This window comes from Peromyscus californicus, unplaced genomic scaffold (assembly GCF_007827085.1).
Source record: "Peromyscus californicus insignis strain IS unplaced genomic scaffold, ASM782708v3 Scaffold_17__1_contigs__length_78620276, whole genome shotgun sequence".
NCBI classification, from domain to species: Eukaryota; Metazoa; Chordata; class Mammalia; order Rodentia; family Cricetidae; genus Peromyscus; species Peromyscus californicus.
Genome location: NW_026294469.1, coordinates 38,962,380 through 38,986,288, shown reverse-complemented (window position 1 = coordinate 38,986,288; position 23,909 = coordinate 38,962,380). Strand labels below are relative to the sequence as shown.

At 46.4% G+C, this 23,909-nt stretch overlaps 1 protein-coding gene and 1 long non-coding RNA gene across 7 annotated transcripts in view; one reads left to right on the top strand and one right to left on the bottom strand.

Annotated features, from left to right (window-relative positions):
* Positions 1–23,909, bottom strand: part of Tnfaip8 (TNF alpha induced protein 8) — a 115,333-nt gene that overhangs the window by 36,577 nt on the left and 54,847 nt on the right. Inside the window, exon 1 of one of the 4 annotated variants that reach the window (XM_052742169.1) lies at positions 3,479–3,611. The exons of 2 other annotated variants lie outside the window; for them this stretch is intronic. In XM_052742169.1, the coding sequence (XP_052598129.1) occupies positions 3,479–3,551 (73 nt within the window). In that variant the 5' untranslated portion in view covers positions 3,552–3,611. Of the gene's footprint in view, positions 1–1,875; positions 1,995–3,478; positions 3,612–23,909 lie in introns of those variants that run through there. One more of the 4 variants, XM_052742173.1, reaches the window with a different exon arrangement.
* On the top strand, positions 3,468–16,524 carry LOC128112812 (uncharacterized). 3 transcript variants are annotated; one of them, XR_008219179.1, is made up of 4 exons: positions 3,468–3,580; positions 4,958–5,057; positions 5,314–5,437; positions 14,515–16,524. It is a non-coding gene; the product is annotated as an uncharacterized LOC128112812 (long non-coding RNA). The 3 variants fall into 3 exon arrangements; XR_008219177.1 differs by lacking the exon at positions 14,515–16,524 and adding an exon at positions 5,639–7,204; XR_008219178.1 differs by lacking the exons at positions 3,468–3,580; positions 14,515–16,524 and adding exons at positions 3,862–4,424; positions 5,639–7,204.

The following is a 23,909-nucleotide window of genomic DNA, read 5'->3' as shown; positions in this document are numbered from 1 at the left end:
CAGATGTGTTGGTATGTATCTGTAATCCCAGCACTTGGGAGGCTGAGGCAGGAGCATCACTGTGAGTGCAAGGTTTGCCTGGGCTACATAGCCAGATGATGTCTTGAAAATAAAAGCAATCAGAAAGTGTTTTAGAGGAAAAGTTCATTTTTAAAGGCTGGGTAAGTAATGCCTAAAACTGGACAAAGTGATGGAATAAGCTTTATAAATAAGCTTTATAAATCCATTTATTCCACCGTATTTAACAAGCACCTCTCTCTGTAGGTTCTGGAGATAGAGGTGGAAAGTGAGACACTTTTGCTTAGGAGCCTGTCGCCTGGAAGAGAGGCTACACGTGGTGTGGTGTGTGTCATCAGGGAAAAAGGACAGGTGTTCTGAGAGGGGGTAACTGGGGGGCCTGGTTCCGATGGGGGAAGGGTTGGTTCAGAAAAGGCTTCTCCAAAGAGTTGGTCAAGAAAAGGTTTCAGATAAAGAAAAGGGTATTGGGACAGAAAAGAGGCAAACACTAGTGACCTAGAATGGGGAATGGGAACTCATCTAAGCGTGGAAGGGAAGGAACCCAGATGGAAGGGTGTCATTCTGGAGTATCAGACACCTGCTCCAAGGCTTGAGGGTGACCGGTGAGTGCGGCTGAAGGTGAAGCTGTCCGTCTGCAAGCAGGAGGCTGTCTAATGGCCACGTGTTCGCTGTGAAATAGCGGAAGTGCTGAGGGCAGGAATGACCTAGGTTGGGTGGTAGGGGAAATGGCTAGTGTGGGCAATGGAAAGAGAGCTGTCCTCACTTGCCTGCCAGCCCCTCAGTTCTCTCCCAAGTCCTCACAAAGCAATAATTACTTTTGCATTTCCACTTACCCAAAACCCTGACTGATCACCAAGGCAAAGGAGTCTTGGATTCTTCAGTGCTTATGTCTAAACCATCCTCAGTGATCTCAACTATCATTCATCTTTACTACTTTCAATAATTAAGCAATGTATTCAACAGGAAGCAACTAAATGCCAAATATGTGGATATTAATTGTCTCCTCAGGAAGGCCCATAATCCACAGGAAAACTGTTGACATCCTCTTTTCAAAGGCATTCTCCTCCTTAATAAACTGGCTACTTCCCATTCACTTGATGTCTAGATATCTTAAATGCTTTCTCCTTTTAATAAAGCAAATCCTGGGTTGGTTTTTTTTTTTCAGTCACTTTAAGCACAGTCAATTACCTACTGACAAGCAGGCAAAAAAGAAAGCATTTCTTTAGGAGGAGACTATAGGGCGGGGGAACTACTATTGGCACAGAGTCAAGTGCATGCTAAGCTATGAAAGCTGAACAATCTCCCCAGTCATATCCATCCACACTCAGGCACATGCACAAATCAACTGGCCTCTAAGGACTTCTACATCTGATGGTATTTTTTCCAGATTTGACCCCAGTGAAAGTACACTGGTCTCTTACTAGGGTTCGGAATAATGAATCAGAAGTACCCCACCATTACAACAAATTGGATATAAAGCATCCAAACGCAATTTTCTTGCACTTCGGATAGTGCAAAGGGCTCCTGGTGATCTGTCACTAAACAAGATGGACAAGTCTGCCACCAGGGAAAAGAAACCCACAAACCGTCAGTGAAGGGAGGTAGGGAAGACTGGGATCAGTGAAGAGAAATGAGCAAGAAAAACTGAGAGGTGATAGACTGAGCGAGGGGGTTAGACCCCACAAAATACCAGTCTGCAGATACACCTCCCCACACACACATGCACGCACACACGCACAGGCACACACACACACACAAACTGGAACACACACCCTAGCAGAAGTGGTGAATGAATCAATCTGGTCATTAAAGTAATAGACCAATTCTCCTCAGACTTAGTTAAAAAAAAAATCTTACCCTAACTGCTATCAATGTAAAATTCTAGCAGCTCAGATTCATTTCCAAGACACAAACGTTCCGGGCTTCCTCTAAAATGCAGAGGGCAAAGCCTGTGGGGCAGGTAAACCTCTGCAGGCAAGGGCAGAGGAAGGAGAGGAACAAGGGAAAGGTGCCCACTCCGCCACAGTTTCCAGGTTGCTGCTTGCAAACTCACAACCAGAGCCAGCAAGGGGAGGGGGAGAGTGTGGATGCTGGGAGGTACAATACAGTTGACCTGGCAGTTTTTCACCCCCCCCACCCCACCCCCCCACCACCTCCGACTCCTTTCCTAAAAGACAGGGAATAACAGGGCCCGGGGAGAAAATACTAATCTAAATGCTATGCAATTTTACAAAAAAGTTCAAGAACGGCTTTTCAGCCCAGCTTCCATCCCCTTTCTAACTACTTTTGGACTTCGTGTAAATTGCACCAAACAGAAAAAGAAAGCCATCTATCAGCACAAAGCTCTGTTGGACCAGAAAGCCGCCACGGGGAAACACCCCAGCCGCAAAGCTACAATGTTCCTAGCTGTCACTTTTCGTGCTGGCTGGCCGGTTATTTCTATTAAATAAGCCCTTTTCAATGGACCAGTTTCCCTCCTCGCACAGCGAGGTACACGGGCCGCACCGAAAGCCTACATGGCAAAACGCAGAGCTTTCCCTGCTCAGATGCGGCGGGAGCTGTGCCTAACTTGCAACTTAGCAGTCTCCCAAGAAGCTTCTTGAAAAGAAAGGGGGATTTCACAACCTTGAACACCCCCACCCACCTAATTTTCCCCCCCGCCACCCCTACTCCCCACCCCCATGTACAAGTGGACTTTGTGTATACCCCAAAGTTCCAGGAAACAAAGCACACAAACACTCACCCACAAATAAAACTCCCAAGCTAACACCAGCTATAATAGTGTTTTGGTTGGAATTTTTCCAGCCCTGTCACCAGCTCTGTTAGCAGTAAATGAAACTCTTGCTTTTGCAAAGACAGAGAGGGACCAACTCTCCTATTTCAAATGGTAAAAAGCCTCCCCCCCCCCCCCCACCCCCCCCCCCGCATCTTTCAGTCCCCAGCAAAAACTAACTGCAGAAGAGCTGGCAAGGAAAAATAAAAACAGAAGAAAAAAAAAACCCAACATATTCCCCAAATAAAGATCTTTCACTTCTCACCCAGCTTCCCCTTTTAGCCGGAAATACATGTCCCTTCCAATTTCTGACACCCCTTTTTCAAGGGACCCTAACTTGGGCTTTTCCTGGGAATCCAGCTTTGGGCTGTCCCCAGGCAGGCAGGCAGGCAGCCCATTCCAGGCGCGTTTTGTATTCTTAACAGCCAAAACTCGCTTTCTCCTTTCGAGAGAGATCTGAAAAGCAGCCTTGGTGGGCTGGCTTGGCTAGGTCTGATGCTGGATCCCTTGCCTCTTAACTGCCTGCCTAGTGGGACAGGGCTGCGCGCTGGGCTCGCAGCAGAGTCCAGCCAGGCTGGGGAGAGACAAAGTTCCCCACCGCTCGCTAGTTGTCTCCCATCAGCGCACTGCTCCCGCCTTCCTCCACATTCCTGCGCTGAACTTGGCGGAGCCGAGCGGCTGGCGTACCTTCCTTGGGCTCCTCCGCCTCGGAGAGCATGCTGTCGGGGTGCACAGCCGCAGGCGCCACCGCCGCGGACATGGACGTGAGGCTGCGAGGCTCCCAGACGAGTGCGATGCGCGCGGGCGGGCGGGCGGGCGGGCGGGACGGCGGTGGGAGGAAGCCGCTGAGATCAGAACCTCCCGGGGCGGGCGGCTGGCTGCGGGAGGGATTTTCAGGGGAAAGTTCCGCAGGAGTGACGAATCGCGCGGGGCTGGGCCACAGGAGTCCGCCCCCGAGGGGCCGCCGTGGGTGGAGGCGACCCGGCAGGTGGGGCCCAGCGCAGGAAAGGTGCCCTGGCGAGAACGGAGGTGCGGGGTGCAAGCTCGCACTGCATCTGAGGGATGACATTTTTTATATTCCCTGTCTTGGGTTTTGACATGCCCCGATTTATGAAAACCCTTTTCAGGACTGTTATTTTTCAGGCTAGGCATACAGATGCTGCATAAGCTTTTGGAAGGGTCCTGCTCACAAGGCACAAACTTCACCAGTGCCAGGAATGGCCTCTAAGGAAAGTAGGACAGGATAGGCAGAAGTCCCTTATGCATGGCTGGCTCCCTCTAACCAAGCTGCTGGGCGCTAAAGGCCTCTCTGGCTTTGGGAAATGCTGCCAGACAGGAGATAAAAGGGCAAAGGGCAGGAGGGCCCAGAGAACAGCAGCCATCCTGCCCTCCCCTCCCAAATGGCTCTTACCATTGGCTCAGAGGAAGTCCCCTTAGCTCTGGGGTGGCTCCAGTTTGCCCTTCAGAGAAGTGGGCACCACCGCTTCCAACAGCCTACCTGTCTTGCGGAGGTATTTATTTTACCAAGCCTTGTTTTAGCACCAACCCGAGGGTGAGGGGCCTCAAGTGACATACATACCTGAATGGAAAGACCCAATGGAAAAGCATACCCAGCTGGAGGTTGAGAGGAGAGGTACATTCTTTAAGAAATATATTTCCCACTGCCTTCCTTTTCCTTCTATTTTACTTTTATATGGGGGGGAGGGGGCCCAGGCTCTATGCTAAATTTAATGAAAGGACTGTGTGAACTGCCCAGGTTTTTCGAATCTGGGTTTAGATTTAGTTCTTCTATTTATTATTTATATGGCCTTAAGCAAAAATAATAACAATAATAACCTCTCAAGCATCCATTTGCTCATCTGTAAAACGAAGATAAAAGCAATCTCTCATTCACAGATTTGTTCGGTACTATAAACAGAATGATTTGATAGCGTAAGTGCTGTACTCAGGTTATCATTAACTACTGCACCTTCTGACAACCAATTTTTGTAAAGGATCCTCTTGCCTTTTATTTCACCATCAAGTCTGAAGAGTATCAATTCTATTCAGAGGCAAGGGGATATTATAAATAGTAACATAAGGTCTGATATTAAATCGGTTTCTATTAATGGGTGATTCTAACATGCCTAGGACCCTTCCAAAGTTTTATCTCAATTTTATTGAAAGGGCAAGGTGAACCAAGACATAACAGCCAGAGGGAAGAAAGAAACATCTGGAAAACATCAGTGCTGTGGAGCCTACGGAAACTGAGCATGCCTGGAAAAGGGTAACAGGCTGTACCCTTCTGAAATCGTGGTTACCACGGTCCCCCTTGCCCCACATCCTAGTGCTGCTGGGAGGGGCAGCCTGTGCCCCCTAATTTCAGGCTCATGGGGGACACAAGCTGAGGGAAGGATGGGGATGGTTCTGAATCAAAAGAAACGGTCTCTTGCCCATCACACATGGCCTTGCCTGTCCTTCTGAGGAATCAGTCTGCCCCTTGCTACTCTACAGCATCTGGTCTCGCCTTCCCTCCTCCACAGGCCAGATGTCCACAGATGTCCACCAGGGGCTCTGAGGAACCGCGCCATGGGCCGTTTGCTACACAAATGAGACAACTTCCGTCAATCTTTAGCTGGGGTGAAGCAGCACCTTTTCAAAGATGAGGTGATGATTATGCAAATGAGGTCGGCCCAGCTTCCACATCCCTTTGCCCCAAGCAGAATGACTTTCTCTCCTCCTTCAGAAAGCGCCCCTGTATGTAATATTCACTAGGTGTCCTTTCACAAACCCAAGTGCATGCACACCTCCTAAGGTCTGGTAAGTAGAAGTCCTTAATCCCCTGCTTGCTTTTACATGGGTTCACAGAACGGCCTGCAGCCCAGCCCAGGTCAGCCAAGGAGAACAAATGCTGAATGAACGGTTTGAACACCACCACACACAGCAGCCTGGTAATCAACTTAGCATCCTGTTAACAGCCCCGCTGATCTTTGAACATTCACTAGGAGCCTCGAGAAACTGCCAGAGAAACTTTTTTTTATTCAAATACAGTCCAGCAGTCACCTTGGGGAAGAATGTTCGGATCTAATTCAATAGCACTGGATGCCCAGCTTATTTAAAAAAGACTGTCTGTACACGATAAGCACTCCACAGCCACTGGCATAACCCCAGAGCCATCTGCCCTGGGCAAATGACTCTGCTTCAGCCTCCAACTTGCAAAATCATGGCAATGGATGGCAGGATGTCTAGGGTTCTCTTTTTTCCTCATGCTACTTCCAAATGAATGCTTGGTAGTGTTGATTTTGCTAGGACTTTATTCAAAGAGGGTTGGGCTAGCTACAGTGACTAATGTTCCAGTACACCATAGTGATCTGCTACTTCCTATCAGACCTATTCACTTTCTGTCTTTAGATCAGGTTCATGGACTGTAGTCTGGTTTGAAATTTGTATATGACCAAGTATGGCCTTGAACTTCTGATTCTCCTGCTGTCGTGCCCAATGTGCTGGGATTATAGGCTTGAACCACCACGTCTAGTCTATGTGGGTCTGGAGATTGAACCCAGTGCTTTATGAATTCTAGGCAAGCACTTTACCAGCTGAGCTATATCCTCAGTCCCCTATTTACTCCTGTATGTTTAAGAGACAGTCCAGCATCCTTACTTGGGCAATAAGCTCAGAATTCACATTAACCATCCATTATAAATCGCCTAATATAAAATAGCAACCTAGCTGGCAATATTTCTGAACTAGAAAAAGGCATACTGAGATATAATGTTGCATTCCACACCTGTGCAATAATGAAGCTGTCCCACCTATATCAATGTGGGAGAACTATAAAGGTTCTAATGATTTATCCATCCATTCAGACATTACCCAATATTTACACAGGTCACATATAAATGGGTCTTCCTTAGCTGGAGCTTCTGCCTATAATTTTGATAAATCTGGACCCCAGATTAAATGAATTCCTCACAAGGCACTTGGTTCTGTGAAAAATCTATTAACGCCAACCCAACTGAACTGAGTCTTAGTAAGTCAACTGAATCTCATGCAACAGGACAAGGCTCCTTTGAATCACACTCCAGTGAAGCTGTTTTTAAAAGAAAAGAGGAGGTGGCTGCAGCCTGGGCTTCAGGCCCTTTGGCTTACAGAGACCCCGATGCCTCTGAAGAACCAAGTAGGTTGGAGACTTCTCAGCTCAGAAGGCCATCGAGCAGAAGTGGCTACTCAGGAGTGTCACGCTATCACATTCCCCAGCAGACTCAAGGAGAGTCTGGTCATCTACAGTGGAAACCAGATACCTCTGCCAGCTACTTCTGTGCTGGCAAATGCTGGCTCATAAGCAGCTCTGGTCATGCTATCAGTGTTTTTATTTTTATTTCTGCCCTGCTGAATCTGAACATATAAAATTATAGGTCACAAAACGTCCGTTTACAGAGTATTCAAAATGGCCTTCTTCTGTTTCACTCTGGGGCTGTCCTCAACTTTTTCTATTTCCTGTCTTCAAAGACTCCCAGGATCCCTGTACAAAATTGACCTTTACACTGTCCTGAAACGTGGAAAAGGGTCTTTGGTTTTGGTCCCATCTAGTTGGGGCTGAGGACCTTCCACCTTCAAGATACTATTCACACTCAATCTCCAAAACACAGGAAGGCCTCACTGGGTGTCTCTCCACAGCCCTCCCTGCCCCGCATCCCTGCTCTCAATGAGGAAAGGGTACTTGTTTAACAGTGGAGGCCATTCCACTTCATGTGGCCTTCTATGTTGATGTGGTGACGAGCAGAGGGGTGAGGGTGGGGAGTCGGAGCGTGAAGTGGAACGAAAAGTGCCTGGATCAACCGGGAGAGCGTGGAGGGAGGCGTGAAGGGAAAGGGGCACTGTCACCAGACTCTGGGAGTGTGTGGCTCGGGGTAAATTCCATTCAGACTTTCAATGACAGTTCCAGCAAATCTTACATAATCATTAATATTCTGGGTGTGAGCAAATAGTTGTGAGGGAGCAGGAAGAAGCGCTGACACTGAGGTGCGCACTGGCAGGCCGACAGCTATGCATCTGGTGCGCACTTGTTTCCTAGGAGCCCATTGTTTGTTTCCGTCTCTCTCCGAAGACATCATCGCTGCCACACAGCTCTGAGTAGATGATCACAAAGCCCGTGTGCGCGTGTGGGCACGCGAACGCACACCACCACCACCACCACCCCCCCTCTCTCTCACACACACACACACCACACACATCACACCATACACATCACAAACACACATCATACACACACACCACACCACACACATCACACCACACACACATCACACCACACACACACCACACCACACACACACATATCACACCACACACATCACACCACAACACACACACACACACACACACACACACACACACACACACACACACCCTAGGTTGGAAAATACTGAAGGATTTTTGAGTCCATGATCCTTTTCCTAGAATACTTATCAGTAATTCCTTTCATTTGTTTTCTTTTTGGAAACAGTGTTGGAGTTTATTAAGGAGAGCTCTAACATGATTTCAGTATAGGTATTAATTTTAGAGGAGCCTCTGAGAGGTGCTTAGGAGAAGGGCAGTATATACCCAAGAAATAAGTCTGCCTTCTCCAGGGAAAGTGGCACCCCTGTATTCTACAATAGACGGTATGTATGACTTGGTGGCTTCTGAAGTTACATTCCTCAAAGGGTTTCTAAGAAACTTGTCCCTCCTCGTTCTTCCTTCCTATGGTGTGGGAGGGGAAAAGTGACAGGATCAGGGGTGCTCTCTGAGGTGCCCTGGATAGTGCAGGCTGGACAGGAGCAAGAGTACTCACAGGTCACATGACTCAGTGCCATTTGACCATTTTGGTTGAAGTGTATAAAAAGGAATACTGTTTCTATGCAGGCATTCCTTGTGGCAAATTTTGTTAGCTATGCCACAACTCTTGACTCTTGGTTGGGGAGAGAATTCAACCACACTCCAAGCTGAGGGGCTCCTTACTCTTTGCATGTCCTTTAAATTTTCCCTGCCTTCCTATCTTGCCTCAATTTACCTCTCCGGAATTTTGTTAAGTCTTCGGGACTAATGGTGGCTGAAGACTCAATTTTTGAAACTTCATTGCTAAACATGAACGGAGACTCTGTCTATTCAGGGACCAAGTGTCTGGATCTGTCTGAGAAGGCCTCAGCTTAGAGACTAGAGGATCTTCATTCAGTGAGAATCTAGCAGGGCACACTGCTACTATAGGTTTATTTAAAGTCACCCCTTGGGTTCCCTATGGTCACTTTAAAGATATGGAACTAAAGAAAGGAGGTTCTGTGAGTTGTCAAGTCACCAACCTGAGGAGCTGTGGGCTGAGCTTCCTTCCGGTCTCCTGCATCCTGACCCTTCCTTTCTATCCAGTTACTCATTAAGGCAGCCCTCCCTTCACAGAGGAATACCTCAAAGACTGTCACACTGGAAGGTCACCAAAAGAGTTTACAGCTGGCTGTGGTTCCAGCACAGACTGCTCTAATCCCTGTTCACAGGCTGAGATCACCGCTTCAAATTAAAGCCATTCCATGCTTGACATTTAATGCTTTAAATAAGCTATAAATTTAATAGCCTCTATTTATTCAGCTTCAGGAGACCTCAAATGTATTGGGTCTTTTTTTTTTTCTTTAATTAAAAATTCAGTTGGGACCCCAACTAAGCTTCCTTGGATATGAAGCAACCTGAATTAAAGAGGGAAAAAAAAAAAACCCAAAACCACTAGACTCAATTTGGGTTTCTTGGCCTCCTTATGGACAGCATAACAGAGCCCATGCTGATTGAACCTTGCTTGTGTTAGAAGGGTTTTCCTCTTTTCACTCTTTTTAAAAAACTTCCTCTAGGCCGGGCGGTGGTGGCGCACGCCTTTAATCCCAGCACTCGGGAGGCAGAGCCAGGCGGATCTCTGTGAGTTCGAGGCCAGCCTGGTCTCCAAAGTGAGTACCAGGAAAGGCGCAAAGCTACACAGAGAAACCCTGTCTCGAAAAACCAAAAAAAAAAAAAAAAAAAAAAAAAAAAAAAAAAAAAAAACTTCCTCTAAAAACAGGCAAGTTGTTAAGCCTCTATTTGCACGTCTGTAAAATGGGAGTGATGCTACTTATTTATCAGTCACAGTGATGAAATGAGCCAAGAAGCTGGCCAGGTATGCAAACTATAGCACCCCCCACCCCACCGCCACTTCTCTCTCTCTCCCCCATATTTTCATCATGAATCAGGCCAGACTGGTTTGGATTGCTTAGGAATGTCAGTTTGGAACCCTACATGCTGACCCAGATTGACACACCACAGATAGTGAACACAGCAGGGCTGGAATCTTTCCTATGCCCAGGTTAATGGGGTCAAATGGGAGAGCCTGAGATGGGGTCACAGCAAGGATCAACAGATGGATGGGAAGGAGTCAAGACTGAGTCAGGGCAGCTCGGAGTTGCACGGACCAATGCATGATGGTCTTCCTGAACTCAGGCGATCAAGAGTCACAGCCAGTCAGTCACAGGAGCTCAGGCCCGGAAGCAACCTCAGCGGTCAGCACTCCAGCCCTCTGTTGGGCTTAAGGGGTTCCCCTGGATACAGCAGCAGCCATCCTCCTCCTCTTTCCTTACCTCCCTTAGCAGATACACTTGCCTTAGAAGACAGCCCCAGTCAGAAAGTTCCTCTTTCTAGTGAGCTGAATCAAGTTTAAGGGCAGTAAGTAGAGAACGATTTCCCTTCTCACCACGGCCCCTACCTCCTGTATACTGGAGAAATAACTCTGTGATGAGATAAACACAGATTTATGACTGCATTTTCTTTTTGAGCAACTCAATAGAGAACCCCTTCTTGCACCCGCTGGCTGACTGTTGCTGCATGCAATCTGAGATGCTTCTGCAACTTTCCAGCGCTGGCCGGCCGGCACACATCTGTGATTGATTACTGGGATGCGTTCAGAAGCCAGGGACTCTGCTTGGGACCTCCAGCGATAATCTCTTCTCTCTCCTTTGTGTTCACTTTGAGGGGTGGAGAACTACACCAAGACAGGTTGAGGAACGAATCCCGAATGATTACATCCGAGCAGAGAAGAGGGGTTTTTATGCAAGTTTCTGCACAAAATTTTGAAATCCCAAAGTCGTGCTCCACATGTGGAAATTTGAATTCAGACACTTAGCCTGAGATCTGTTTGGCAGTTTAACCGACGTCCAGTTGTCGCAATCTGAGTTTTACATCAGATTTTGGACGTGAGCAGAATCCAGGAGGGTTTGACCATGGGCCAGGTGGTCACAGTTTAAGGGAGAGAAAGGCTTGTGGAGAGACCCCGGGATAGGATGGGCTTTCCAGGCATAGGGGCCAAGGCTGACACTGGACAGACACACTCAGCAGGCGGTAAAATGTGAACTGAAGCAGAACTTATCCAAACAGGCTTGCGGGGAGAGGAGAGGCTCCTTTTCTGCCAAGGATCAGAAGTTTTTCCACTTGAATAGGTCAGGTTCTGAAACTGGTTTATGTGGCCAGTCCTTAAAGAAGAGCTATAGAAATATGTGCCAGTTACATCTCAGAGCATGGGGTGCAAGCTCTGACTACCTCCCCACCTGGCTGTGCACATGCTACAGAATGTAATAGTAAGCCTGTTAATTTTGTAGAATGAAGTTAAAAATCATTAACTTTCTCAATCTGAAATCTATTTCCACTGACTTTTTTTAAACTACTGAATTCAGCAAAATCCCCTCACATGCCATTTAATTATTTTTTTTTTCCAATTTCAACGATACATGGTCATTTCAAACAGATGCAAATAATAGAAAAGTAGCACCTGGGCCATAGTCCAACCTAATTTTATCCTGGAAAATATGATGACGTAGAGCTGGGACTTTACTGCTCCCCTCCTGACCCTCTCTCTACACCTCTTGCCTGGCCTTTCACCCTGGTAGCTCTTATACATGAAGGGTGAATGTTACATTCAAGGCTATGTAGCTTTTAAAAAATTGATAGGCATGCCTAACAGATGGCTCAGCAATAAAAGGTGCTTGCCACCACACCTTACGCCTAGTTCAATCCCTAGAGCCCATATGGTGGAAAGAGAGAACTGACTCCCTCACATGGTCTTCTGACCTCCATGTGCACACACTACACACTCTAAGTAAAGGTAAGATGAAGAAAGAACGACCATAAAAATATTGACATAATAACTGAATATCTTCATGGAGCCCACTGTGATGTCTTAGTACATTGTATGTTGACCAACAACAGACACTTAGACCATCCATCCTTGTCAATATTTTTCATTTCTTTGTATTGAGAACATTCAAAAACCTTCTCGTCTAGTCATTTTGAGCTACCCATCTTCCCACTGCAAAATGTTTCTAAAAAGAAGCCAACTCTAGCTGGGAGGCAGCACTCACCGAGTAACTCTTAGACAAATTAAGGGATGGGTGACCAGTCTTCAGTAACTTCCTAGGAGGTCTCCAAAATTAACATTAATTCTATACAGTTTTTACTTGACACATGACTCTAATACATTCCTAACTAAATCAGCACCTTAGATTCCCATTAGTTAGAGTAGTATGGCCTAACGTTGCTGATAAGGACCCAGAGCTGTAGCTCTGAGATATCCACATTGGGTGTCCATGTATCTCCCTCAGAACACTACAATAACTCCCAAGGGTGCCATGGCATATTAGATTGAGGCCAGAGAAGGGAACAGAATAACATCCAGTCTCTCAGGCAATGTGTAATGCGTGAATGTTTGCTCAAGCTTGTTCACAGCTTAATGTCACATTGTGCTGTTTTTCACGTGATGACATCATTTCTTTCCAAAGAAATGTGATAAACAAGAATTCTGTGAATGGGAATACAGAACAGGAAATTAGGGTTGCAGGACGCTATCGGAACTCAAGGTTGGCAAAGTTGTGAGGTGACTCATGACAGACCCCCTCACTTCACATTCCAAGCCTGTCCTTCATTACCTGCTGTGAGAAACTCAGGGGCCTTTGTCTAGTGTTTCTTCTGCAGCTGATAGAATTCTGCATTTATTCAGTGGATGGCACTTCTTAAAACATATAGAAAGAAGTTCCCTTCTGGGACTTGGTGCTTGCCTTCTGTGGGTGTCCTGGGCAGCTAGCTCCTTAGCAGACACTTCATCAGCTGACTCCTGTTGTGCATCTGATAGACTGGCACTACCTGGCCTCAGGCAGTTCCTTCTGGCATCCCCCTTCAGGTGATGGACAAATGTCTCAAGTGAGAAAACTCCTTGTGAACAGCAGTCCTCTGCAGCTGAGAGGATGACTTTCCAGCAAGTTCCGCCAGCACAACCAACACCCTAGTGACTTGGCTTCCACTCCGTGAGCCAATATCTGTAGTGGAGGAAGCCGTTCTCTCTCATTTGCTAGCAATCTCTGCATTTCCTACCAGCCAGTCACCACCAGAGTTAATATTTCCTTTTAATAGATTGGTTTCTCATTACCATGTTTATCACTGTGGTGAAACACGTGGCATAAAAATGACCATTGTAGGGCTGGAGAGATGGCTCAGCTGTGAAGAGCACTGGCTGCTCTTCCAGAGGTCCTGAATTCAATTCCCAGAAACCACATGGAGGCTCACAACCATCTGTAATGGGATCTGGTGCCCTCTTCTGGCCTGCAGGCATACCTGCAGGCAGAACACTGTATACATAATAAATGAATAAATCTTAAAAAAAATTATGGTTGCAACCATGAAAATGTGTAGATTAGTGACATTAAGTACATTCATATGTTTGTATAGCTATCGTCACTATACATCTTCAGAATGTTTTAAATCTTGGAAACTATTTAATGAACTACTTTCTGTCTCTAGACTGGCTACTCTAAGTATCATATCTAAGCAGGTTAAACAGTGCTGAGGTTTTTGTGACTGGCTTTCTTCATTAATCTTCAGCCATGCCAAGAAACGTGTCTGAATCTCCTTTTGAAGGCTGAGTAATATTCCACATCACCTCTGTAACATATTTTAGGTTGCTCCCAACTATGGGCTACTGCTATGAATACAGATGCGTGGATATGTTTTTGACACCGTTTGCAAATATTTTTGTTATGTAGCCATAAGTGGGCTTGCAAGATTAAGTGTGTGTGTGTTTGTGTGAGTGTAGGCCACCATGTGTATAGGTACCCATGGCAGCCAGAGGAGGAAGTCCGGTCCCCTGGAGCTGGAGTTACAGGAAGTTGTGAGCCATCAATGTGGGTGTTGGGAATCAAACACAGGTATTCTGAAAGAGCAGCTAGTGATCTTACCCTCTGAGCTATCTCTTCAGCTCCTCTATTCTAAGAGAGAGAGAGAGAGAGAGAGAGAGAGAGAGAGAGAGAGAGAGAGAGAGAGAGAGAGAGAGAGGAGAGAGCTACAGTGTTTCCTAGCTAACTTTTCGTTTAAATCTTTATGTTCAAATAAACACATAGTTTCCTGATTAGACACTGACTAATATATTCAGCACCACATGTGCCATTAGTAAATAAAGAAGGAGAAAAACTCTTTAATCTTTCAATTTAAATATGTTATGTCTTCACAGGACTACAAAGTTATTAGTATATAAATACTTATTAAGTTGGCCACAGATTTCCAACTGCCTAGGACTGGTCTGCTTGGATGGCTGCTGAGGCTCACTGTCCCTAGGAACATCTACCCCTGCAGGCTCCATCAGAGCCCATTTTGATCCCTTTTTGAACATCTTGCTTTTCTTCCTACATCATGTCCATTTCCTTTTCTCCATTCAGGCAACAGTGGCTACAAGTCGGATGGTCATCATTCCTGCTGGCTGCTCTCTCACCTCCTTCATTTCTAATCCGAGTGCCAGTCAAAAATGTTTCCTGGCCCTTCTCCTCTACTCCTGCCCCGCCAGTCAAATCACCAGCTCTAGCCGCAGTGCCTATAATTGTTCAAGTTGATTGCTCCCAGCAGTGTGGGCTGAAAACCCGGATGCACTAGTCCCTGTCTACCACCGTCCCACCTCCCTCCAAGTGACACAGATAAGCTGGGCTGCAGGTGAGACACCATTCCCAAGGTTCCAGCCGGTGTCCTCCTCATCTCTGCCCCAACGAAAACAACAGCAACGCAAGAAAGCATGAAGTGTTTCTGGGACACATTCGTGAGTATGTGCCCACAAGCTCACAGACACGCATGGGTAAAAAAGGTAATCATTCAGAAACTTTTGACACGTGTTTCCATTAACTGGAAACTACTTACAAGAACCCTTATGGTGACTCACGACACCCTGTGCAGTAACACTGTGGGGCAGCTGCTGTCAGCCTGGTTATTTTTTCTGCAGCTACATCCTCTTTTTGCCCCTCTCAAAGCCACACTGAGGCCTCCCCCTTTTTGATGAAGCCTACTGAGGTCAGTGGTGAACGTTTCCGTGCAGCTTCTGCTGTTGAGAAGCTTGATATCAGATGTCTTCTGAGGCAGATAACTAAGTTATGTCATTTCCTATGGAGGGTTATCCCTTATGTCCACTCGCCTGTTTTCCTGTAGACCTAGAACACATTGTTGGGCACTTTGAAGAGACAACATAACCAATAACATAATCATTGAAACGCTTCATTATACTGACTTACGACAACATGTAAGAATAAACTTCCTCTCCTCCATCCATAAAGCATATTACAAGGGACTATGAAAACACAAACCCGCTATCTTCAAAGAAAGAAAAGTTTAAAGGAGCATTTGCATGGCACTGGAGACCAAGGCCGGTAATCCGCAACTATTCTCAAATCCAACACGTTCCCAAAAATTCCGTCAGAAAAGGAGCCAAGAAGAAAGCGATTCTGCCAGCTGCAAGCCTTCTGTTTTACAGCGTGCGCGCGGAGCGGACATGCTCGCTCTATCATCCTTATAAACCGAGTGTGGGGGGACGATGCAACCTTCCCAGAAGATGTTCACCGGACTCTGGACTGCCACGGATGGGCTGCCCTTACCCGTACAGAGGCAGCCTAACCAGCTACCTCGCCAAGCCACCGCAATGGCCATCCAGATCCTTAAGAAGACAGAGTGGGCAGCATTCCACTTGAGCTGATGGCATTCCCAGGGTCAGGAAGATGCGGGCAGCTGCTGTCACTTTACAGAGCAGCAAGTTCGCCATCCTCGGATCGAAAACGGTTTCCTTAAGAACTAACATCCGCCCTACGCCACCTGCATACATACCCTAATGAATCCCAGATGGGAGTTCCAGACACCTCTCTGCTCAAGCCATGAATTTCTTCCCGGCGATAACATTCTATTAAACTGGTCTCCCAGCAGCGAGCTGCCTTTGCAGGGACTGCCTTCATTTACAATACACTCTGCTTTATAGAGCTAATTTGGGATCTGGCATGGCACAATGTGTAATTAATTTTGACATTTTTTTTAATGGATGAAAAAAAAATCTGTTAATGTAAATAGGCAGCATATTAAGAGAGCCGATTCTGTGGAAGTAGAAACTGTGACTAGTGGTCACTAGAGGCAGAAGGGGAAGGGGAGGGAGTGGGTAATAGATACAAATTTGGATGGAGAGACTAAGCTCTAGTATTCTACAGCACAGATGAATGACCATCATTTACAGAATTAACCATTTGTTGTATGAAGAAGAGACAAGAAGAGTCCAAAGTTTCCCATCACATAGAAATGATAAAGGTTTAGAGCGAGTGGGAATAATAGTTATCTTAGTTTTATCATTATCATTTTAAAAGTGATAATGTGATGTGAATCATCACACTGTCACCTGTAAGTCTCCACAAATATCATGTTAATTAAATATTAAGAAGGATAATTCTTTTAAAAGGAAGCACTTTGTTTGTCTAAGCACCTTGTTATTTAGGCCAAAGCGGGGGGGGGGGGGGGGGGGGGGGAATGAATCCCGTTTGACCATAGTCCCAAATTCTTAATTAGCAATCCAGACAATTTATGTATTTACATTAAATCATGTCATATTTCAGCAATTTACACACGATGTATCACCTACTCTAACGTATTGCAGGCTCCGTGTCACACGAGACACACCATAGGACACGTCTCTGAGCAAGATGGCGCATTCCACACTATGGAGTACTTCTGCACTGATCCTCCCTCATAGCAATCCTTAAAGGAGAAATCTCGAGTGTTTCTTTCAACACTCACTTCTCATGAGTTCACAGACCCTCAAAGGCATTAAGTGGCTGGCCCACAGCCACCAGCTAGGGCTGAGACTACAACGGGAGTCTTCTGACCTTATTCCGTGCTTCCTCTCCGCACCATGGTGTCTGAGCAGGAACCAATACTGCAAGGTTAACCTGCCGTGCAACTCAGAAGAGGGATACAGACAGTAAGAAACATCGAGAGTAGATCCCATGGGGAGTCTTTGAGACTGGCTGCCTGGGGGGAAAGGGGACCAGACATTAATTGAAAAGAGGAAGTCACTGACGGAACAGGTGTGGCCAGAGGAAGCAGGCTCCACCTCACACAGCTAAAGGTGCTAAGGTCTGGGTAGGAACGCATGTAGGCAGAGCTTCAGTCTCCTCTCTGACTCACTGCCCATATAGACAGAGCTCCTGGGCAGCTCACTGTCCTTTGTGAAATCACACAGACTAGCTACTCTCTAGTTGCTAAAATCTATAGGGCATATTTAAAAAAAATTATTTTTTTATTTTACGTGTATAGTGTTTCGCCTTCACGTATGGCTATGTGCCATGTGTGTGCCGTGCCAGGGGAGGCCAGAAGACTGTGGCAGATCCCCTGGTACTGGAGTTACAGCTGGTTGTGAGCCACCACGTGGGTGCCGGAAATCAAACCGAGGTTCATTTGGAAGAGCAGTCAGTGCTCTTAACTGCCCAGCCATCTCTCCAGATCCCAGGAGAGATGCTTTCTTGGTGAAGTGGGCTATAGTTAATCATACACTTATACAACATAGATGTGGCCCACCCGTCACTCCCAAACCGTCCTCTGCCATTGTTTTTACACATAGGCAATAATTTTGGCCCAATGTCAAGAAACAAAAAGATCAGAATTCAAAGTGAGTGGCCAGGATTGTGCTTTACTTCTAACCGTCCTTTCAGATAGCCTGTACCAATACATGATATAGAATGAACTGTTTTAGAGGGATGGTGAGGAACACTGAGCTCTCAAGATCCATAAGGTAAAACTGTATATAGTTAAAATTTTCCTCCAACATGCCTTAAACAGCCCAGAAAATTCAGCACTGGCTATACAATCTTGTACATACACATGCTGTGAGAGCCCTAACTCTGTAATACTCTCCAGTTGTCAATCAGATATTCAAGTACTTCTTCCATAACATGGTTCAGTTCAGTACAACCAATTTGCTTGGTCTCCCAGATAAGACAATGTAATCTCCATTCTGTTTCTGTTCTGAACCTCCAAGTGCATCCAGCTCTCATCAGCAGCCACTTCCATATTCACACAAGCAGTACAGAACTATTTGCTATTGACTGGGTGGTGAATGCCAGTGGCCAGGATGGCCTGACAACTATCTTGTCCAATCAGGGCCAGGTGCCATTTTCTTTTCTTTTTTTGACAGCCTCTATCTCCTCCTCTACAGCTTCAACTGTATATCAAAGCGACCTAGGGAGACTAAATGTTGTTAAGGAAACCAGGGGCTCACGGCCTGCTCTAAAGAAAGATGTGTCATTTCAGGTACCATCTTCATTGACCTTTCTCCATTATGCAACTATGTGTGGAGCCCCCATCACTTACAAGAAATACAAGTATATAGAATAGAAAGCTGGGTGATTTCAGGTACCATCTTCATTGACCTTTCTCCATTCTGCAAATATGTGTGGAGCCCCCATCACTTACAGGAAAATGGTACAGCTGCAACAGCTATGGTGTCTGTCCTTGAAGAGACAGTTAGGGGGTGGAAGGAGGGAGGGGCTAGAGGAGAACTCTTAGGGACACTAATTAAAACACAGTATGACGAGTTCAGGAGCAAAAAGGCATGAGGTGCCATGAAAGTTCAGAGAAGAACCTAAATCATATCGGCGGGGGGGGGGGGGGGGGGTAGTCATCACAGAAGCCTGGCCGCAGTGACACAAAGAAGGTGAAGTGATCTGGGTAGTAATAGCAGTGCATGCAAAGATGCACATGTCCAAGAATGACCAGTGGGGAAGGAAGGCTGACAAGACCAATGGCTACGCTGGTGAGGAAGCCACTGGTAGTTCTTTGACAAAGAATTTTGTCCCGTGGCTAACAATAGAAGCCAAAGGGTCTGTTGAATAAACCAGTATTAAGCTAAGAGAGAAAGCATGGTGGACCATTCACTTACAAAGTTTCCCTAAAAAGTGAAAGTTGTGAGGAACAATTGCTTAAAAAAAAAAAAAAATCTGACAACCTTAGGCTAGGGGTAAGTGCCTTTGAAAAGAGAATATTTGTATTTCCAGTTGTACCAATGCCAACACCAGCCACAGGGAGGTGAGTGGGTGCCCTGGATCTCTAACAAAAACACATTTGCAAGAATCTGCATGGCCTCTGGCAGGAACTGGAAGAATGTATTTAAAAAAGGACAAACTCAAAACTCCTTCCACTTCCCTGTGGTGGGTGGCTGGTCCAGCAGGTCTGACCCAAGCAAGCATGCCTGAGGCTCCCAGGACCCCAACTGGCCTCTGAACGAGACAGGAAATATTCTCATTAGAGAGGCGGTACTCAGTGTGAAACTCTGCCCTGCTTCCTGTTCTACTGTGAGGCTCTTTTGAAAATCCAGGCATTCCTTGGAAGAGGGGCCCAGGAATGACTAACATCTGATAGCAATTCGCTGGTTTCTGTTTTCATTTTCTGGAGAGGTGAGGGCTATGGGGGCACCTGGGTGGGAAGCAGAGCTGTAGAAATTAAAAGTGTAGGGAGTTGAGAAGGAAGAGCCATCTTGACTCCACTCCCAGGTCTGGCAGGCCAATAATCTCATACCTTCCTAATACCGAGAACAGACACGGAGAAGCGCCACAGCCACCAGACAACTCCCAGAGGTGGAGCATGTAGTTCGAAAGCTTGGGGTTCCTGATCTGCAGCAATGCAAATTATTTAAGCGACATAAAATATTCAGAACTGTTTTGACTGCAATTTCCATCTCTGCCTCTCCGAATTGATTGAGCCTCCAAAGGCCAAATATGGGGGACACAGTTTCCTTCACAAAGTTTCCAGTTTATGAGTGAACAATTTGGAGATCTTGCTTATTCCAGAGACAGCCACTTTTTAAATGGAAGGTAGAAGCTATAGTCAGTCACAAAAAAGAAATGATAAAAGGCTCACATCCATAAAATCCTGTATCTCTCACTTTAAATAAACTCAACAGTGACAGCCAAAGTCAGTGGCCTTAGATCCTGAACTGATACCTCACTGGCCAAATAAATTTTCTTTTTCCTGTATCTCCAGTGCTGTTAAGGCAGTGATTCTCAGTCTTCTAATGCTGCGACCCTTTAGTACAGCTCCTCATGTTGTAGTGATCCCCCAACCACAAAATTATTCCATTGCTACTTCATAACTGTGATTTTGCTACTGTGATGAATTGCAATGTAAATATCTGATGTGACCGGTACAGGGGTCGCACCCACACGTGAACCGTTAAGGAACAGGATTGCTGATGGACAGCGAAGCAACAGCACTGTAATCAGAATCTCTACAAAACAGGAGTGCGAAACTGCCATGAGACTCACCAGCCCCTGGATAAAACATGGCCAGTGCTTTGAAAGCACTTCTCCAGAGATGTACTGCTCTAGGTCACTGACTGATCTGATCTCATGAACACTGTTCCTGTACTGTCACTGACATCTGAAGGTTCCAGAGCACAAGCCTGGCAACCAGTATCCTATTCTGGCTTGGCAAAGGATGCAACTCCATTCAGTGAACTGTGACCACAAATGTGGCCACTATCTCATTTACAACCAACAACACTTGGAGCAATTCACACCTGGCACCCAGCCAGTTGAAACCTCTTCATAGCTAACTTGTAGCATGCAATACAGAAATGGGGCCATCGCCTGTCTGTGTGCATGGGTTCTCACAGACAGGACTCAAGTCTCCACAACTACCTACAACTCGGTTTCTCAAGATACAATCTACCACAGCCTGCATGAAACTGAAGAATCAGAAAGCTGACATCCAAAACCAGAATCATTTCCTCACTCTTCAAACTTGTTTATAAACAGGAAAATAGGCCCAGGAAGTTCACACAACAATATCCAAAAGCTAATCACACAAGTGTCCTCTCAGAAACTATACAACGGAACCTCCAGAATCTAGACTGTAACCTCAGGAGCTCTGTGCTCAACTTCAGCCAGCCTCCTGAGACACCAGTGATGATATGCTTTGCCCCAGGTCCTCTGAAATCTCACCCAGCCCAATTCAGGCTTTCATTAGGGACCAAAATCCACAGATCACAAGGTAGTCCTTCCTGTGGCTGGCCCTCTGAGCGTCGGTTTACTTCCAGAACATGGTGAGGACAGTTGCTGGCTGGGAACAATGCTCCAGACTCTGACACACTAAACCAGGGATCCAAAGCAGTGGTTCTCAACCTGGGGGATGAATATCAGATATCCTGCATATCAGATATTTACATTATGACCCATAAAAGTAGCAAAATCACAGTTATGAAGTAGCAACAAAAATAATCTTATGGCTGGAGGTCACCACCACATGAGGAACTGTATTAAAGGGCTGTAGCATTAGGAAGGTTGAGACCACTGCTCTAGAGGACAAAGTGGTATGTGTCCTCTGTGTCAACCAACTCACCACCAAGTGGTATTTTCCCGACTCTATATAGCTTTCCCTGTCACCAGCCCCCTGAGTGCTACCCCAACCCTTCCCCTGCCCTGCCAGTCACTCCCAGACAGGACTACCTACAGCAAAACAAACTCCCAAATATTCATGTGCAGTCTCAAAAGGGTTACATTACCCAGAACCCACTTATTTTTATTAAAGTTAATAAAATTTAGTCAAATATGATGATAAAACTCATATATTTATAAGATTGGCCTTTGCAGGAATTTAGTTTTTCAATTTTTTTTTTTTTTTTTTTTTTTTGGTTTTTCGAGACAGGGTTTCTCTGTGTAGCTTTGCGCCTCTCCTGGAACTCACTTGGTAGACCAGGCTGGCCTTGAACTCACAGAGATCTGCCTGGCTCTGCCTCCCGAGTGCTGGGATTAAAGGCATGCGCCACCACCGCCCGGCTAGTTTTTCAATTTTTTAAAAAAGCTATATTAGACTTGAGTATTTATAATGACATGCAAATTACAAGAGGTTGAAGAACTGTCTGTAATTCATTTTCTGGACTTACATTGTTTGTGTTGTCTATGTTACCTTAAAGATGCCTTATTGACTTTCGAGAACTTCTGTGTGTGATCTACCATGTTAGAGCAGTCATGGGATTGGTGCATTTGCATCTGACATTAGCCACTGGGAGCTGGTCATCTCATACGCTGTGCCCCATTCACTACATCACACCATGGCCAGTTATCAAATGAGAAGCAACTTAGTGGGAATACCATGTGGCCTGTGTACACTGAGGCTCAGCATCGTTCACACTCCTCTCTCCTTGGTAGATACCCTGACCATTTCAACCCAGCTATAGTAATCACAGATGTCTCTGCCATGGAGAAGGGGGTTCAGGCAACCCATGCCTAAGCCAATCACCAAGCAGATGAACAAATAGCCAGCAAACTGGTCCTCAAGACATCAGAGATTTCCAAGGCATCTAGAAAGGTGGCTCACTGGAGTTTAGAGCTATGACAGAATCTTAGCACTGTGAGAGAAGCCAGTTCAGGAGGAAACTCGACCACAGATGGAACCGGGAAGAAAGTGGATTCTCAACATCACTAAGCTCCTAACTCAAACCTGGTCCTCAGTACTGAGCTGATGCAAAGGTCTCCTCTGTGTGAGCCAGTCTAAACCTGCTCCCTCTTTTCACTACACTGGAAGCTATGTCTGATACAATGTTGGGGTGGCTATTCCCAGTGCCCAAAGTTCCACGGGTCAAGGACCCAGGGGTACAGAACTGACCAGTTCTTCAGCTAGGCCAGCACAAAGGCTGGGAAGCCTTCAGCAGGGCCAAGCCCAGCACTGGATGACAGTGGCATCAGAGGCAGGTGAAGTCGAAGGCAAGTGAAGGTGTGAAGGCTGTGAAACCCCAGTGGCATAGCCAGGTAGGGAGCCTGACCCTGACTGCAGGGCCCGGTTGCTCGACTTCATCCCTGACTCACAGCTCAAGGGTTTAGCTTCCTAATAGACCTAATATAGATAGGCCCTGTCATATGTGGCTGACTGCCTCCCTCTCAACAGAGGGCAAAAAGGGCAATATTTGTAGGGTGGGATAAGGTGCTGGAAAGGCTTGTGCAGGTACAAGCCCCAGGTTCCAAACTTTAGGGAGTCAGGAGTGAATTCAGGCATGACTTGGGGTTTTTCCTGGGTGCTGAGGGCACACTCAGGAATGCCACAGCACATGTGGTGATGGGCAGAAATGTTATTAAATAGTTACCCAGAAAAGTGGCAAATCAACCACACATTACTACTCCAGGAGGGGTGGGTCTGAGTTTGCCTTTGAGGGTGTCCAATGTCAGCTGGGTTTGAGAACTCACGCCTCTAATGCCAGCATTCAGAAAGTCAAGGTTGGAGGATCTAGAGTTCGAGGCCAGCTTGGGCTACATAACAAGACCTTGTCTTTAACAACAATAATTAAACAAACAGAACCAAAAAGTGCCCAGAGTCCATTTGGTGAGGCTTTGAACAAGAATACAGCACACAGCCAATCACAGGTCTGCACTTCCTCTCTGAGCACACAGCCAATCACAGGTCTGCACTTCCTCTCTGAGCACACAGCCAATCACAGGCCTGCACTTCCTCTCTGAGCACACAGCCAATCACAGGCCTGCACTTCCTCTCTGAGCACACAGCCAATCACAGGTCTCCGCTTCCGCTCTGAGCACACAGCCAATCACAGATCTGCACTTCCTCTCTGAGCACACAGCCAATCACAGGCCTGCACTTCCTCCCTGAGCACACAGTCAATCACAGGCCTGCACTTCCTCTCTGAGCACACAGCCAATCACAGGCCTGCACTTCCTCTCTGAGCACACAGCCAATCACAGGTCTCCGCTTCCGCTCTGAGCACACAGCCAATCACAGATCTGCACTTCCTCTCTGAGCACACAACCAATCACAG